The 18,994-nt window shown below is 35.6% G+C and overlaps 1 protein-coding gene across 6 annotated transcripts in view; it reads right to left on the bottom strand.

Annotated features, from left to right (window-relative positions):
- Positions 1-1,454: 1,454 nt before the first annotated feature.
- Positions 1,455-18,994, bottom strand: part of LOC124414506 (rho guanine nucleotide exchange factor 10-like protein) — a 46,281-nt gene continuing 28,741 nt past the window's right edge. For 3 of the 6 annotated variants that reach the window (XM_046895453.1, XM_046895457.1, XM_046895456.1), the window contains 16 exons: positions 13,553-13,630; positions 9,262-9,339; positions 8,957-9,061; positions 8,316-8,432; positions 7,415-7,701; positions 7,041-7,178; positions 6,875-6,969; positions 5,918-6,140; positions 5,750-5,841; positions 5,236-5,503; positions 4,968-5,075; positions 4,585-4,824; positions 3,688-3,755; positions 3,291-3,617; positions 2,703-2,876; positions 1,455-2,064 (listed from right to left, as the gene is read on the bottom strand). In XM_046895453.1, the coding sequence (XP_046751409.1) occupies positions 1,802-2,064; positions 2,703-2,876; positions 3,291-3,617; positions 3,688-3,755; positions 4,585-4,824; positions 4,968-5,075; positions 5,236-5,503; positions 5,750-5,841; positions 5,918-6,140; positions 6,875-6,969; positions 7,041-7,178; positions 7,415-7,701; positions 8,316-8,432; positions 8,957-9,061; positions 9,262-9,339; positions 13,553-13,630 (2,661 nt within the window). In that variant the 3' untranslated portion in view covers positions 1,455-1,801. The remainder of the gene's footprint in view (positions 2,065-2,702; positions 2,877-3,290; positions 3,618-3,687; positions 3,756-4,584; positions 4,825-4,967; positions 5,076-5,235; positions 5,504-5,749; positions 5,842-5,917; positions 6,141-6,874; positions 6,970-7,040; positions 7,179-7,414; positions 7,702-8,315; positions 8,433-8,956; positions 9,062-9,261; positions 9,340-13,552; positions 13,631-18,994) is intronic. The other 3 variants (XM_046895454.1, XM_046895458.1, XM_046895455.1) reach the window with 2 other exon arrangements.

Here is an 18,994-nt window from a genome sequence, read left to right as displayed (position 1 = left end):
GGCTTCACAGGTAATATATATATGTGTGTGTGTGTGTGTGTGTGCGTGTGCGTGTGCGTGTATATATAACATACGTATAGTTCTACTAACATATTTATACACGAATTCTTCAATTATAAGTTTCTCATCTGTTTCTCGTTTACATATATATATATATATATATATTAGGGTGGTCCTTATTTAGGGTGTTGACGAATTTTTGCCACCCCATGCCCCAAATCAACTTCAAAATAATTAAAAAACAGTTAACAAATTTTTTCAGATTTTAACTTCAACTCTAAGATAGTCTGCTATGTGGTCGAAGTTTCTTATGGAGATAACATGGGAAAAACTTTTTTGTACTCAGTATATATTTTCTTGCAAAAGTGATAATGTTAAAAAAAAATTTGTACCTGTTAGATTTTATTCGGCATTAGTGTTTCTGTCTGGGAAAAAATTCACATAATCATAGAACGACGAAATCTCGACGAATCGTACATCCTCGAAATCCGACTTTTTGTTTTTATTCAAAGGAAGTGCAATTCGTCGATATTTGCTGGTATCGTGATGTAAATTTTTTTACAGATAGTTACACTAATTCCCACTAAAACCTCGCAGTTACAAATTCTTCTTAATATTATTACTCTTGCAATAAAATATGTACCGAGGAAACAAGTTTTTTCTACGTTATTTCCATAAGAAACTTCGATCAGAAAGCGTATTATCCCAGAGTTGAGGTAAAGATCTGACGAAATGAAGCAATTGTTTTCGAATTGTTTGAAGTTAATTTGGGGGATGGGGAGGCAAAAATTCGTCAACACCCTAAATAAGGACCACCCTAATATATATGTATACACAGTGTATATAATTACGTATTAGATACGCCAACTACTCTCAGGTAACTCAGGCTCTTGTAGATAAGCTCGATATACCGTTTTTATTCAGGCAGACGTTCAATATATATTTATACATAAATATATACCGTACCTATATGTATATATAATATAAACAAATTTCTTCAACCTCGATCGCGGTTCTATGTCGTTCTTTTTTTACTTACTTTCCGTTGCTTGAAATTAAAAAATCTGACCGTTAAAATGACAAGTATAAAGAAAAGAAAAAAAATCGAAAACAACCCACCCTGACATCTAGGGAAAAAAACCTCTTGAATCGCACTTTATAAATTTGATCGATCGATCGATACTTGCGCATATAATGCACAACTGGATAATAAACTAGTTATAAAAAATGAAACACAAGTAGATAGATTCCAGATCTTTTGACGACGTATAATTCTTTCTTCCTAGAAAATAATTTTACATAATCTATAATATTATATTGTTTTCCGATAGTCGCCATTTCGGTGTAGGTATAATAAGTATCTTCGAAATCTTCTTGATCGACAGCAACAAGAAAAAAAAAAAAAAAAAAAAAAATTGATTTGTTTTTGTTTCTTTCTCTTTCTTTTCTGCATCCTGCATCCTGCATCTTTCATCTCTGATCCTGCGTTAATACAGAATAATATCTTTCATCAACAATATATTTCCTCGTTCGAATCTCCCGCGAAAAAATTCCTTCGTGCTCCTTATCCTCGCAGTCTTCGTTTCATCAGTGGCTTATAAACTCCTCGATATCCAGACCTTTTGACCGTTTCTTCAGCTGATCGGGACAAAATTCATCCGGGCAGTGCCGAATCGCTCGAATAGGTCCTCGTTTCCTTTTTCTTTCCTTCTTTCTTCCCCTTCCGTATCGCGTTCCCTCAGCTCGTTCATCTGCAGTCATCACCTACTGGCCAGTTCAGTGGCCGTTTATTAAGTTTGGATCATACTTTCCACAGGAGTAAATGATTCGTTGAATCCTCGCGGCCGGCCTGAAGCTCCGCCGAAGCTTGAGGTCCTCTAAAGTCTTCGTAACCGTCGCCTCCCGATATGACCAACAATTTTCCTAAGTTTATGTTGGTCTGCTGGACCTTCGATGACTTTAACGAGTACCTGTCCATTTTTGGTCGGGGATCCGGCTTCACGGGTGAAGTTGTTTCAACACACGTCAAAAACCTTACGTGCCCCGTGTGTCCGTGAGGAATTCCTAATAAACAGATACAACAGTCATTCACCATTTCAGAGGTGGACTAGTTAACAAGTAGACAATCGGATGGTTGGATCTTATTTTAGATCCATAAGATCGTTGGACAATATTATTGTACGTCCATATGTGCAAACAAAAAAGTGCGGAGAATCAAAAAAATTCAATCGCGAGAATATGATAGCTGTTTATGTGGCATGCCCGTAAACCGCCTGTTTTTTTTTTTTTTTTGGCAAGGATAAAGATTTCAGGACGAGCTGAAGGCGAGCCGGAAGCGAGCCGGAAGCGAGTACTGAAATTATCCGAGCCAAAAAACGGTTTACTGGCATGCCACATACAATATTTTTTACGGTATGGGCATTGAAAAGCAAAACGAAGAGTGAGGTTATGTCGCGATCTGTTCGACGAAGCTACTTTATTCGGCAGTTTGGGATGCGCACTTCGAACTGCGCATCAAAACTATGGAATAAAGACTTTATTCCGCAACTTTGTTCGCTGCTGTATAAAGCGTCACTTTACGGAACGAAAACTGCCACTAAAAGTGAACTTTTCAATGCCCATACCGTAAAAAAAGATAAATGGATGGATAGATGGATGGATGTTTCCTTTTTATTTGTTCGTTGGTTTATTTTTTCACGCACCTGTAACCGTCGGTGGCTGCGACATCCTCTGTGTTGACGACTTGATGTGGGGAATGGGGACCGTAAGTAGGACCCCTGCACTGGTTCCGATCCATAGCAATTCGTTGCAGGCCAAAAGCGCGGTAACTCTCAAGCAGGCCGCTTTGTGCTGTCTTATAATGTCATCGCAACCTGCAACGAGTTTATATGTTTTCGTTAAAATAAACTTCGCTTCGATGTATCGTCACACCGTGAGCAGAACGTTGAACAATGAGATTGTGACGAAAAATTATGTCCGCATCATACCATCGACGAGAAAATTGAAAGCACGGTTTTTAACATTGCTGTACTTTTGCACGCTTCGCCAACAATTGGAAAAAATCACCTTCATGAAAGTTAGACATAAATTTTTATGCTAATAAAAAATCGTCTTTCGATTTTTGCTGGAAATAGAAAACAAGAGATAATCCTGAAGTAAACGGAATCCTCGAGAAAGTATGAACTGAAAAATCAGCGAGACAACCAACTCCTCGAAGGAAAAACCATACCAGGATGCAAGAATTTTAATTAACCTGGAATTTCCGGCTATAGATTCGACTTGACACTTACTGGCAAGCATTTTTGTAACCGCAGGTGCGATGTTGATGTCTGTCAAGCACTCGTAAGTCCCAGCATGAAAGAGCCTCAAGACGGCGCTGTTGTGAAGGGAAATCCAGACTCCAGGACCACCGTAGCTCGCCATGCAGGAAACGGGTCGACTTGTGTCGTTGCTGGCTGCGAAAGTGTGCTCGATGTCCAGGGGATGGGTGTTGAGGATTTTGATGGTGTTGTGACATCCGCACCAGAGCTTGCCGGCGACGGGAAGCATCTTCGTAACCGGTGAGGCGACAGTTCCGACCGAAATGGTTGTCGGATCGCTGGTTATCCATCCGCCCACTGAAAACAGACGAGATCGATTGAAGTGAACAATATCAAGACAATTAAAATCGCATTCATGATGACTTACGATGATCTCTCGAGTAGACAGTGATGTCTCCGTTAGCCAGGGACACGAATACCTTGTTATCTAAATATCTGCAAAAGAGAAAAACAGTTCCGAGTTACATAACCATCGACATTACACGAAGTTCCGACAGTTCCATGTCATTTTCATGTGAAACAAATCCAACAAAGGAACTGACATTGTAAAAATTTTGTGAAGTTCGATTGAGCAGTCCATTTTTTGGAATCAATTTGGGAATGGAGGATCACTTGATGTTGGATTGACATCAAATGGTATCAAATTGACACGAAGTTACAGTCTATAGAAGTCCAAACGAAAATCTTAACCCTCTCAGTCACAGAAGCCACAATAAAGGTACCCTTTGTTTTTCTTTTCTTTTTATTTTGGTACATTATTCTTATATTCCATCCAAAATCCTAGATTATTTTTTATCTTCAGGCAAAAAAGTACCTTTACTTTGGAGTGATTAAGATTTTTTGTGAATCCATAACTGTTTATAACTGTTATACATAAATTTATTCAAAAGAAAAGCGTATTTTCGTAATTTGAAAATGATACACGTATACTAAAAACGCTTGGAATTCATTGGATGACAAGCAGAGATCTTAGAATGGCTATTAGATTTGCGAAATTCAGATGGTACTGGAGGTTCCACCTATTATCGGCTTAAAATTGTACCGTCTCAAAGCAAATATCCATATAAATCTCATCGAAGAACACTGTCTAAAACAATGTTGACAATTTATTCCGTTATCAGGCCATTTTAAGGGTTGTTTTTAGTTTTATCGAATTTTTTACTTCAGATTTGCATTCAGCGTCGAAAAATGTTAAGGCTGTACCATAAAGAAAAAAAAAAAAAAATTACCGAAATGACTATTTTACAAAAGATTTCTTTCTTACATAATACAGTGCACGCTGCTGCCATGCTGGATCTTGACTTTATTCTTCTTTATCCTAATATTGTCACTGCAGTTGTAGACGTGGATGCAGCCGTCCTCGGTTCCCAGCCACATTGTGGGCTGGTTAAGATCCTCCTCCATGCCAACCCCTTCCATACTCGAAACGTCACCAGCCATTGAAGAGCTCCCGGCATCAGCGCATGGAATGTCATCAGAATCCGAGTCATCGGAACTTGAACTACTGCAGAAACGCGAGATGTGAAGATAATAATCGTTTAGGTATCATGATTTCAATGATTTCAAACTTTCGAACGTGAAGGTTTTCCAAGTTTTTTTTAGTGAATACTTGCGAATGATTCTTTGTGCGATGTGTCTTGCTCTTACCTGTCCAATTGAATGTTTCCACCCGTTGCATCTGCGTCTTGAACTGAAATGCTGATGCCGCTTTTACTGCTCACGAATGGATTGTTGTTTGGTACGCAGAGGTTCGATCTGTCGGATGTAAATCATTGAGACACCGTAAATTCTTTTTTTATCGATAAAAGTCCCAACGGTGGCTAAAATTAAGCATCCTTTCGACCTTGCGATCAGTCGAACTATGTAACTCTCAACAACAACGACGAAATGGACTACAAAATGGAATTCGACTCACCCCTGAGTGCAGGCAGGGATACCAGCGACGCAGAGAATTCTCGCGTTGCAAACCCCGTTGCAGGAAGTCACTTGGGGTGGTTCCGGCGTCAGGCTTAAGACGCATACTTGGCCAACGTATCCGTCGCTGTTGCAGACCCAGACGTCCCGGGGCCCTTGGCCATTGGCCAGTGTCGGGGCTGCGCAAGTGAACTGAAGACCGGCGCGAGTTTTTCTGATAGGCAACGGGCCCACAAATTCTGGACAAGGTCTTCTGTCCGCGGATAAAGCTGTCGATGTACGAATTACGTGAGTTTCATCCGTAAAAATTTAGGGGCGGGATTAAAGTTCCGAAAAATTGGAAAGCCTGATGTTTTTTCAAAGGTTTGATTTTTTTTTTTTTTTTTTTTTTTACTTCAAGTTTCGCCACCGAGTAATCCCGAATTTGGCGCTTTCGAAACTTTGCCAATTCGAAATTCCAAACCCACCCCAAAAGTTTGTCTCTTTTTCTGGAATCTTCGCTCCCTTAGACTCACCCAGTTTTTGTTTCGCTTCGTTGAAACTCTCTTCCCAACTCGCCCGCTTGTCTGGTTTGGTGAACATCACCGATATATTCTCGATCCCAGCTCTGCGGAAAGAGAGGTGTTTTAGAAAATTGACGAGAAACTAAGATTTGAATCTTTTATTCTGGTCTTCGGACTCACTGAGTGTTCAGAGTCAGCTCCAAGCAAGCGAGCTGCGAATGTGCTGCGTTCCTCTCGGCCAATTGTCGCTGAGTTTGACTGAGGAGATCCTTTATCACTTCTTCCAACTGCTGCTTCGTACCGTGCAAATTAGCCGCCAATTCCGTCAGCTGAGTCAACGTAGAGCAATCCTCTCTTAAGTGATCAACCTCCCTCGCCATTCGCCGGAGATTTTCGTCTTTCGCTGTACGTTGAAATACAGATTTTGGTAAAATTTTTATTATTATACATTCACGTGTATATTATATATATATATATATTTATTAGGGTGGCAGAATAAAACCGACTACTTTTTTTTTTCGAGTCTCGTGTGCAAAATGTTAGTTTTTGATGTTTTAGGAGCCCACTCCAAAGGACAGTTCAAAAAAAAAATTTGAAGAGGTCGCTCCAAATTTTTTAAAATGTCGAAAATCGTCAAAAAATTAAATTATAAAAATTATATTTTCAGTATTTTGTCTGATTTTTAATTCATGTCGTGGTGTATTGTTATCGATTCTTTCTTACTGAATTAAAGAAAAAAAATTTATGAAATTTTAATATGAATATTAAAAGGTCGCTCGAAAAGATCTAAAGAAATGCACCAAAAAATTGAAAAAAAATTATGAGCGACCTTTCAAAATTCAAATTTTGAACTGAAACTTTCAGAAACTAATTTTTTTTTGTCTATAAAATTATACCGTAGAGAGAAAAAAATTTAAAAAAAAAAAATCGATTTTTGACGATTTTTGACGTTTTAAAAAATGTGGAGCGACCTCTCAAAATTTTTTTTTTGAACTGTCCTTTGGAGTGGGCTCTTGAAACATCAAAAACTAACATTTTGTCACACGAGACTCAAAAAAAAAAATAGTCAGTTTTTTTGCGCCACCCTAACATATATATATATATAATTTATATTCTTGTATTTGACAAAGTAATTACCTTTCATCACCTCGAGATCGTCGAGCGCTATCCTCATCAGCATTTTGTACTTGTTCGCCTCGAGGAGACCGACTAAACTGTTGGGACAGGAACTCCTGTGAGGTTTGAAAAAGCGCTGTTAGATAATACGTGGGTTAAAATTTTTCGAAAAATCTAAAAAACTCACGTTGAGGGTTTTCTAATCGTGCCACTCCGTCGCTTTATGCTCGTTATCACCAACAGGTCAGAAAATAAAAACAAGGCTCTCTCTTTTCTAGTTCCTTGGTTCGACGCTATCGTCACTAAATCGTGTCGAATAAATGCTCTGCAATAAATAAATTTCCAATTAAAACTTTTCTAGGTAAGAATAACAATACCACCAAAATAAAAAAAATTCACACACAAAAATCAGTCGAGTTCGGCAGAAACTAAACTTTCTTCATTTATTTTTAATTTTTTTTTTTTTTTTTTTACCGCCCTCTTTCGATCCATCGACTGACGAATGCTTTATGCTAAAAAAATGGAGAGACGAGAAGTGAGAAATCGTCGTAGAAATCTCACCTGTCGTTCGTAACGATCCCTGCTAGTCCTTCGACGAGAGCTTGGACTTCTCTAAGAGTCGTCTGCTGCTGTTCCCACTCGAGAGACTCCCTCTCGGTGCAATTTATCTTAACGACTAATTCGTGAACCTCTTTTTGAGCAGCGGTCAGCAGCTCGTGATCGGGATGATTTTGGTCAGTGTGCTTGAGCAGCCTCTGAATGAGCAATTCGTATCGCGGAATTTTTTGCACCGGTTTAATGAGCAGCTGGTCCAGACCGAGCTTACCCTTGTGCTCTCTTTCCATCGTCTGCGAAATTCGACGAGATCATTTCAAACGTCCGTGTAAACATTCGATCAGTGTCAATTAAACCGTGTGTATTTTTTATTTCGTACATATACATATATATTTATAAATGGGGCGTTCCACGCCAAATTGGCCGGTTTGAAAAATTTGATTTTTGATTTCCTCAATTTTCTGTCATTTTTTAATACCTCTGAAAAGAGCCTGTCTGGTAAATTTTTGGATTTTATTTTACTTGATTACTTTTTCAAAAACTATCAAATTTTCAACAAAAAAAAACGCTCTTTTTTCGTTTTTTGTTCATAACTTTCTTAATAATGGTCCAAATGGAAGTTTTTTTTCTTTTTTTTCTTGAAAAAATCCTTGTTTTGAGATGGCTTTTACAGAAAAAATACAATAAAAAATATTCACAGTGTTTTGATTAAACTTTTTGTGTTTGAAATGTTAAATTTGATATTTTTTGTAACGAGTAATCAAAAAAATTACCAAATTTAGCCGAAAAGCTCCTCTGAGGGGTACTAAAAAATATTTTTTAAAAATGGAGGAAATTGAAAATTCAAATTTCGCATATATGTATATATGAATATGATAAAAAGTATAAATATACTGTAAATATTTACCTCGAGAAATCTTGCAAATGCTGGTTTCGCTTGGCACGTTGTCTTTATTGCCTTTTTCGCTGATTTCCAATTGTCTAAAAAAAGCGTATACGTCTCTAAGACGTCGGGCTTTGTGAACTGCAGAAGAAAATTTATTCCTTTGTTTTCGTTTGTTTCTCGCTATTTTTCCTCGTATCATTTATACCATATTTTACGTACATTCTTTCTTCAACTTTTTTTTTTTATACATATATACAAATATAAACTATCGGATTTTACGAGTCAAGTTTTAGTCGATCATTAAAAATCGAATAGATCATTTCTTCTTTAACTTCGACAACAGACTGTAAAAAAACTTTTCTCAGCGTATAAAATAGTGAATATTCTTATTTTCTCGATATTTCAATTTTGTTTTTTATTTCTTATGTCTTCCATAATTCATCCGTAATTTCTTTGCTCGCTGAAGCAATGCAATATTATTTTGTCAAAAAATCTTGTGGCAATATTGTGTCGGAAGTTTGAAGGTGAGAGAGAAAAAATAAAGAGTGAAAAAAAAAAAGAGGGGGAAAGAAAGAAACTTCCAACAATAGTGTAACAATTGAACGAATGATGTTATCGCGTGAATTGCAAACGCATCTTGAATTGGCTTGTAGAAATATTACCACGTCTAGAAACACGTCGCCTATGGTCTGTCGTAGTTCCCATGATTCCAATCGTTTCCTTAACTCTTCGAGAAATATTTCGTGGTGACTCAGTATCGCTGGAACCTAAAGAAGAATTTGAGTTGTAAAAAATGGTCGGTATTGCAATTGTTAATATCCTGTTATTGGATATTTTTTGCGACAATAGTTGCGAGTTTTAGAGCAACAACAACAATAAAAACAATAAGGGAAATAGTGAATTATTTAAGGAATTGATTATTGTAAATAAATGCAACTAATGGGATAAATTTTATGTATAATCTTACCTGGTAAAATATTTCGTCAACAGTGGCAGAATCTACGAGGCCACTATTTTCGGGGCTTTTCAGAGGCTGGAGATATTTCTGCAAATTAACGTCTTTGTACATTATTTCTATGGTAATAATACAGGGAAAAACAAAAAGAAAAAGAAAAAGAAGAAGAAGATGAAGAGAAGAACAATAACGAAAAACGATTGCCTTGCCAATTGAAATAAGCAAACGATCTCACGCGATGATTGTACGAGAAATAATCCACCTCTTGGAAAACTAAATTGTATGACACATGTATAGGGGAGGGTGGGGCAAAGTGGGCCTTTTAAGAAAATAATGCCTAAAATCGAAATAAAATGTTTACTTGTCATATAAACAATTGTGTTAAATTATTGTGTAACTTTTTCGAGAATAAGTGATCATAAATTCAAGTTCAGATAATTATTTCACTTTGACGAGTTGAGACTAAAGCAAAAAATTACTCGAGTAAATGATTTCCGAATAATTCATATTTAATAAAAAATTCTGTTGGTTAATTTGATCAAAATTGACTTGCTTGTTATTAAAAAAATTTCAGGGGCCCACTTTTCCTAACCCTTTCCTATAGTTAATTCTCTCGAAGGTTTATACACGTAGAAAAGGAACCGAATTTTTCTTGGTTCGCATTGTAGCGATAATTTGTATTACATAATCCGTATTCCGAGCGCAAGATGAAGAGCAAAGTAGAATCTGAATGGAAAAAGGAGGATGACTTTCACTTTTTCCACCGCGAGTGTTTTTACATATAAGTACGAATCACTGATATGGCATCGTGATGTGTGAAACGTGGAGTGAAAATCATCTAAATATATATATATATACATATAAGACGCGCTATTGCAATATCCTCAATTAAATATAACACTTTGCAGTTCGAAGCTCGGAGTAAAACTGAGTGGATGATTATTTTCTATTGCTCTTGTATTTTTCCTCTTCATTTTCACGCACAGCCGATGTATCAGTAGCCAGAATTCTTCGCATCTTTTCTTATAACATATTGAAATTCTTGGATTTTTATTTTTGCCCGTATTAATAAAACGGACTTTTAATGACTCGAGGATTAATTATTTTTAACGAATGTAATAGTGAAAGCAGTTAGTAAACGCGCTCTGCTTGTTTCCTCTGACATCAGAAACAACTTTCGCGTTTTTTCTCCGCCCAGATTTAGAAGCTCAATAAAATATTTCATCCCCAATAATTATCCCCCCGCCCCCTTAATCGAGCAATTAACAAACGAATTCTTCGAGCCAACAGAAACGGTTTAGTTTCATAAAATTGAGTGAATTATTTTTTCACTCTGTAAGTTTGAATTTACAAAATTCCTCCGCTAATTAACGCGTGTTTACTCAACTCGTCGCCGCGGCTCAAGAGAACCGGGCAGAAGAGACCTCGTTTCAAATTTGAATTCAAAATCTACTACACTATTTAGTTGTCTCGCGTGTCAAACGTTTCTGGCTTAACGCCAGCTTATAAACCAGCAACCAGCTTTTATTATACGCGTCGAAAAGTCACGATAGGGAAGTTTCATGGTGGAAAAAAATTACACATGTATGTATAAAACGACACAGTGTTTAAAAATAATTAGGTCGTATTCTTTCGTTCCTGTTAAAAACTTTACTTTATTAAAAAAGTTACGTGCAATTGAATTTCAGTTTTTTTTTCTTACGTCTGAGTATATAGATACGGATTTGGCATGCGTGACGTCATGCAGTCAATTTTTTGTCGGCAGGTTTTTTGTTTTAAGTCAAAAACCAAAACCCAGTTTCATCACGAAATTATTTTTCTGCCAACTCAACTAGTGTTAAACCCCGACGATCTCAAAATCATTTCATGTTTTTTTCTAACATTCTACTCGGTAAAAAACACGGCCTGAATTTCTTTAATTTTTTTTTTTTATTTTTTTTTCTCAAATCGTTTTTTTTTTTTCTATTTTTTTTTTTTTCATCACTTAATTTGGAATTTAAAAATTTTTAAACCCAAAATTAACACCGGATCAAATCGTAAGCTTCAAATGAGGGTCAATTTACTTGTAAATATTCGATTTTACCAATTCAATGACGCGCCATTCTACTTAGTAAAGATAATTTTGAGTTTCAGAATTAAAAAATTTCGAATTAGGTGATAAAAGAATAGAAAAAAAAATTCGGCCCACGTTTTCCTTAACGGGGGATGTTTTGCGTCTTTCACTGGATTTTTGAGAATTTTTTTTCAGATTGAAATAAAATGGGCATTCGCAATCGGCTTCAAATGTTTATAAAAAATTGACGGTTTAATAAAAAATTTGAAAAAAAATTCAGACTGGCGTTTTTTATCAAGTAGAATCTAAAAAAAAAACATGAAATGATTTTGAGATGATCGGGGCTTAATACTGATCGAATTGGCGTGGAATACCCCATATATAAGTACCTGCAGTAAGATATAAAATTACAAGAAAAAAAAAAAAAAAAAAACACACACACAATCCATGAAAATTACACAATAATAATACCTGCCTTTTTCAAAACAACGATTCATAAATTTTTTTCTTTTTCTTTTCGTGGTCTTTGAAATATCGTCAAACGAAAAAAAAATAAATAAATAAATAAATAAAAAACATATTCAACGATCAGAGAATTTGAGATGAAACGCGCGAAATTCGCCAAAGGAATGCGAGCGATATTCGCTTTTCGAAATAGTCGTTAAACCTCGCGATTTACCGAAAGCTCGAGAAATGCGTATTATTTAGTCCCCCGACTGCACTTCCGCTGCGTGTTGCTGCCGCGGTTTAAACGCAGTTATTCGGAAAATATATCCCGCTGATCCACCGCACGCTTCTCTCTGTCTCTCTCTCTCTCTCTCTCTCTATTACGGTTATTTGCACGCATCGGTGTATCCAATATTATGTATTTATTTTCCCACGACTCGCGAATCTCGGTCGGATCGGCGCCGCTGGATGTTATTTGCAATACGAACGTTGCTCTGGCGCCGGATGATCTGCATCCTGTCCTCGCTTCGTATTGATTTTGCCGATATATCTACGATTCACCTTCGCAATTTGATTTTTTTCCGATTATTATCAAATTTGCCGCAATTTTTTTTTTTTTTTTTTTTACCTTTTTGTTAACTCATATTTTTCGATCGGCCTGAATATCAAACAATCAATGAATTGGTATAAAAAAAATTCGTACATCGAATACGAAAAACAGATAGTTGGTTTAATTCTGATGAAAGTATTTTCTAAAATTAAATTGTCATTCAAATTTGAAGTTTGTAATTTCTTACTTGATTTTATTTTACATACGTCGGGATTCGTTCCTGCTGTTCCTATTTTTGAATCCATCGATATTTTTAACGAAGAAATTAAATTCGGTTAATCGTGCTTCGAATCGATTATTATTAATAATAAAAACTTTACCGCATCGCGTTACAGTTAAATTTTTCCGCGGAAAAATTCTCACGAGAATGCATTAAATAACTCGAGAGAGAGACCAGAATCCGAGTAGAAATAATTTCATCTGCATCCTTCGAGTCGTGGCGGCTGGATAATCCAAACTGGGATTTATGGGAATGCGTCGAAGTGAATTTTCGGCGCAAGTTTGTTGCAGAGTGGAAAATCGGTTGAAGCCAGTCGGCTAGAATTAACCGTTTCAAACAGTCGAGTAACTCATATTTCCGTGCTCGTCGTTTTGCAACAGCAATCTGAGTAGGTATACTATAATGTAAACTGAATTTATAATAAGTCTCCGCAAACGATCACGCATATGGAAAATTAATGGCGGCGCAGCAGCGACGGCGACTACCGAGTTGCCAAATATTCTTTGAAGATTCGAACCAATTTATCGTTTACAATATAACACGTGTGTTGGTATAATAATATTATACTCGGCGTGCGCATAAACGCGGGAAAATTTCAACAGCGCTGTAGTCTCAAATTCATCTTATGCATGCTCAATAGTTGTTAAATTTATTTAGTTTATAATATCGCGTATCACAGAGAGAGAGAAAGAAAGAGAGACTCGCTTTGTAAACAGGGCGAACTTTCAATTCGTGAATATCCCTTTAATTCTATCGTATATAGATTATTTTCCACTCTTAAGCTTTTGTTTAGGTATTATAATTTATTTTAATAAATAACTCGCTGAATTGATACTAATTCACTAGAATTAATGAAAAACAACCTAAAGTACTGAAAAATAAAATAAAAATTGCACACACAAGTACAAAAAAAAAAAATTGAGATAAAATCATTGAAAATTTTTATAAATTTTAAATAAATTTCTCAGCTTACGTTGACTAGTATCTGAAGAGCCTCGACGTAGGATCTTTCCGTATCGTAGAGTTCGACAACGACGTGGGTTCTGGTATCCTGAAACAGGGAATTAAGAAGATCCTTTATAGAATATTAAAAATGCTTGACATATAGAATCGGATTTTGAAAAAATATACGTTTTCAATTTTTACTTATTACTCGCACTTATTTAGCGAATTTGAGAAAAAATCGTCGCATGTACAATCGGTTTGAAAAAAAAAAACAATGATTTCACTTTTTTTTACCTATTACTCGCGCTCTACTTGCAAATTTATGATAAAAAAGCAATAACATCAAAAAAAAAGAGAAGAGTACAAAATCAAATGGGTCCGATCGTCCAGATAACATAGAAAGCTCATCTTATCACGAAATCTTTTTTTTTCAAGCTAAAGAAACTTTTTTTAAGGAGGCACATCCAAGTAGAATATTTAAAAAATCGGTTTTCTATTTATTCGTGATTCTGAAAATTTGGAGTATGAAGTGTAAAGAATATTGTGTGTTCAAATTGCATGATGAAATCCGAAGAATTGCAAAAATTGCGAACGATTCATCGAAGTTTCAACTCGATTATCTCAAACCTACGTTTCCGATTCCTTGACTAGAATATCTCGAAAACGACACGACCAATTTTCTCCAAATTTGGACAAAATGTTTTTGCATACTTTGTCTCATTGGCTGATTTTTTTTTTTTGAAATTCTATTATTCATTTTTCATAGTCCAAAAAATTTGTTAAATTTAGTCCGGAAAACGAACGTTAAAGTCGAAATGTTATCACCGTTTCACAAATTAAAATAAAAAACAAAAAAAAAAAAATCCCTACGCAGTGAACGACTCAATATATTATGTTTCAAAATCCCGTTAAAATTTTTTATTTTAGATCAATCGACTGTCCAAAATCCTGGACACTGCAAAACCGTGTCAGTACGGAACATGTTTTACATCAGCGACTGTAACAAAGCCAGGAGTGGATAAATTTTGATGAAAAAATTACTGAACATACCTTAATGTATAAAATTTGAAATAAAAAAAAAACGGACGGAATCGAATAAACAGTTTTTTCGATAAAAATTCTCAAAACTCGCCTACTTTTCTAACTATTTATTCGGATGTGCCTTCATAATGTACATATTTATACTTGTTGCGCTGAAATTTGGAGAATTTCTTGCCTCCCAGTCTCAAGCGACCGGAGATATGTTCCCCGCGTATAGTAGATTCCCCGAAAGCGTATCGCATGTATATTAATATTGATCGAAACCTCGGCCAAATATAGCAATTCTCCATACCTACGCTTCAAATCCCAAGTCGGCAGGAGGTCGTTCTAAAAGCAACGTTGCTGCGCATAAATTCATCAGTTTCTTCTGACTCTCGACTAACATTTATCAGCGTAATAATAATTATCACCAAATTCAGATTCATCGGATTAATTTTTGAACGTTTGAACTGAAACGTGTAATTTAATCGTAACGCCACGTACGATTAGAATTATTTATAAATAAGATGAACGTGAGTTTTTCTAGTTGGAAACGAAAAGAATATGTATATCTGTAAGGAGAGAGAAAGAAAGCAGGAGAGAGAGAGAGAGAGAATAAAGAAAATTGAAACTTTTACGACCTGCGATTTTACGCACTAGTGCGAATTTTCGGAAACGCTGTTCCAGTGTCCCGGAAATTCGAAACTATTATACATACTAAAGATCGATCTCTGGATCGATTCTACTAAAAATCGGAGGGTAAAAGATGGATCTTGTTGAAATGGATATTTTCATGTTCGGTGTCCCAGAAAAACCAAAATTCAAACAAAGCGAATGATCAAAACTTCAAGCCGATCGAGCGAATATCGAAAATCCTAACCTCAATGTCTACTGTTTACTCTCTGCTATAGTTATTCTCGCGCTCTAATATTTTACGTGTCTACTTGTAATAAGATTTTTCATTGTGCGATAGCCTCAGAATCCAAAAACCGCAACCCAGAAGCAGATAGAATAATCGATTCCAGCGTATAACAATCGATTCTCTCGAAAATCGATACAAGAGATCGATTCTTCTGAAGATCGATACAGAATCCAACATCGAATATAGGAACAATCGATGCATCGATTAATCGAGTCGAAAAAAGAATCAAACACGACTCGATAAAATCGTTAGAAATTGAAATTAAAAATTTCATACAATTCAGTAAGTAGCTTTAATTGCTGAAAAGTTCCTTGATAATTCACAAATTCATTCAAAATATTTTACAATTTCAGGTGAGAAAATATTCACTTATCTGTTTATTAAGTAGAATATTAATAATCATTCATGAGTAAAAAAGAAAAACCGATTGTAAGGAAAAATGATCGATCATACTCAATTAATCAGGAAAAAATAATCCATTTAATCGAGAATCGATTATTTTTTATCATTCCCAGATTACACGTGTTAATGATAATTATTATTCATCTGATTTGGGGATCTCCGTCGCATGTTAAAATTGAGTAAACGAGTGTTTTGTAATATAGGATATAGACGATAAGTCCAGAGATGAAACGACGATCCTAAAACTCGACTGACCCTTGTGAAGGAAATGAAAACAAACAAACAAACCAAAAAAATAAATAAAAAAATACAAAAAATAATAGAAAATGGAATTCAAAGAATGGGCGTAAAAATATTTCGAAATCGAAGATATACGGATAAATTGGAACCGAATAAAAATTGATGAAAATGTTGAAGCAACCTCGTATCATGCATATAGTATTTACTATTTAATAATAAGATGCGGAAGACGCGCGACCAGCGATTTATCCTTGAATTTCTATAACGGTGTTAAATTTATTATACCAAGTGGTGTTCGATGCTGACCGTAAATTTAGAACGTTGACCGTAGTAAAAGTTGGCATTTATCAGGCAACGATCACGATCGTGATGAGCGTTCGTGCGAAGCTGTCTTATGACATAGGTATATATCTATACGTATTTATTGTTACATATACACATATACACCCATAATGATCCGGTATAAACACATCCTCGTTTCAAATTGAGTTTTACCAAATTATTATACATCACAGCCTTGACGAGGCTCGATACTAGATCTTATTTATATCACTCGCAGACATTTTGATATTGCACATATATATGTATGTACATATATGTACGCCGAGTCAATTTCGATTGAATCAGTTTTGCCAAGTAGATCATTTTACGGAATTGACGAGCAGCGTGAATTCTTGGGTTTTTTTTTCTAAATACTTTTTTTTTTTTTTTATCAAATTATTATTATTATTATATGTATGTTTAACAGCAAAATTGACTAATTCTGACTTTTGCAGGTGAAGTAAATCCATTTGAATCGATTATTTTGACAAATAATACGTACAAAAGTAAATAGAATTAATTTCAATCTATTTATTCCGTATACATATACATGGCAGAAAATAGTTACTTAAATATTTTTAGTCATGCAACGATTTGAAGTGGGAAGAAATAAAGACGGAAAATTTTTTACTGCGGAGAATCGTTGAAACGGATATTTGAAAAATAGGACGTTATTTAATAAGGGAATGAAGTCGTAGATTATTATAAATTTTTTGTTTGTCATAAATTTGACTTTATTCTCGACTCAACTCCGGCCACATTATTGACTCGAAAGTGTTGTCTTTTGTACGTGTAAGTGTGATCTATCAGTCTGAAAACTCTGATTTTATTGAAATTTTATATTAATACGAGAGAGAGAGAGAGAGAGAGAGAGATGAGATTAAAAATGGAAAAGAAAGAAAGAAAAGCAGAAAAACTAAAAAATTAATTTGCGGGAAAATTACCTGATATTTTACAGCAAATACGGGAGAAAAATACTTTATTTACTAGTTGAGTCGGGAATAAAGAAAGTAAAGATCGTTTGAATCGATCGGGGAACGCGGTTAACAGACTTCGAAAAATTTAATGGTCGAAGAAAAAATCTGAAAAAGAATTAGATCAGTCGAATTCGGATTTGACCCGAAAAAAATTGTAAGTAGCGATTTTCTTTCGGAAATCGTTGGAGGGGAGGATTACTGGCAGCTTGCATTTCGGTTTTCGAAATTTGCACCCCCGGTGGCTCAGCCGCCATTTTGAACTTACTGAATAACTCGTTTATTTTAAATTCCACAAGAAAAATGATGATGATTACCAAAGTTGTTTGAAATTAAGTTTTCCTACAATTTTAATCATTTTCAATTCATCTCTAGGGTTGATATTTTTCGATTAAGGCCCAAAAACAGGGACTGAAATTGTATTATGACATTATCACGTTTATTTTTCATTTTAAATGAAAAATGGTTATTAACGAATTAAGTGGTTTGGAATTAAAAAAAAAAATCGATTTGGACAAATAAAAAATTCACCCCCTTTTTTCGGGTCCTAATCGAAAAATATCGACCCTAGGAAAAAATTGATGAGAACAAAATTATAGAAAATTTAATTCCAAACTATTTTGACGATTACCATTTTTCGTGTGAATTTTAAAATAAACGAGTCGTTCAGTAAATCCAAGATGGCGGCTGAAGCAACCGCCCCTTACTATCTACCCCAACGATTTTCGAAGAAAAATCGCTACTAGCAATTTTTTTCGGATCAAATCCTTTTTCGGTCTAATTCGACTGGGCTAAATAAGAAGACGAAGAGAAGGAAGAAGGTGAGACAGTGAAAAGCGTAAACCCACCACTCGTTTCGTGACATTTTCGTTATCCTCGCTGTCTTCCGAAGGCTGACTGGCAAGCCTACGTCCAACACTCATCGTCAACACTGTGTTTCCGTAGTTTGAATTCCACAATCGTTCGACCGCACCGTCGACGTTTCATTATAATCAGCGAACACGCAGTAATTAATGTCACACCGGAAACCGGAACTGGTGGTCTGAGAATTCATTGCAAAAAGAAAAAAAAAAAAAAAATCAACGGTGCACTTAAATCCGGCAATTCCTGTTCACATGATCACTCATCGGCAACTTGTTGCTGCTGCTGCTGCTGCTTTTGTTATTGTTTTTGTTATTTTTGCACAATACACACTGACGACTCGGATTAATCCGGTGTTACATCCACTGTTGTTTCTACTCTTCTTCTCCTTCTTACCTAGGCCTGTATTCTTCTATTATTATCCCACGAATACTCCTCTCATCTCCTCTCCTCTATTCTCTTCTCCGCCGCAATTTTCCACAATTTGTTTATCCAACGATCGGCTTGTTGCAAACTAAATTTACAAAATTCGCACCAACTCGCCGCTAGATTATTATTCGACAATTCGAACAATTTTCTCGGTTCAATCCTACTGCAGACAGCGAAATTCGTCGCGCACGCAACCGCGCACAATAATATTATCATAGACCTGATCTATTCAAATAGACACACAGACGTGAGTAAATAGCGCCGAAATAATACGATTGGCAAATCCTTCTCTCCTCGAACG

This window comes from Diprion similis, chromosome 14 (genome assembly GCF_021155765.1).
Source record: "Diprion similis isolate iyDipSimi1 chromosome 14, iyDipSimi1.1, whole genome shotgun sequence".
Classification (NCBI taxonomy): Eukaryota; Metazoa; Arthropoda; class Insecta; order Hymenoptera; family Diprionidae; genus Diprion; species Diprion similis.
The sequence above is the reverse complement of the archived record's forward strand: the minus strand, read 5'-3'. Positions and strand labels throughout refer to the sequence as shown.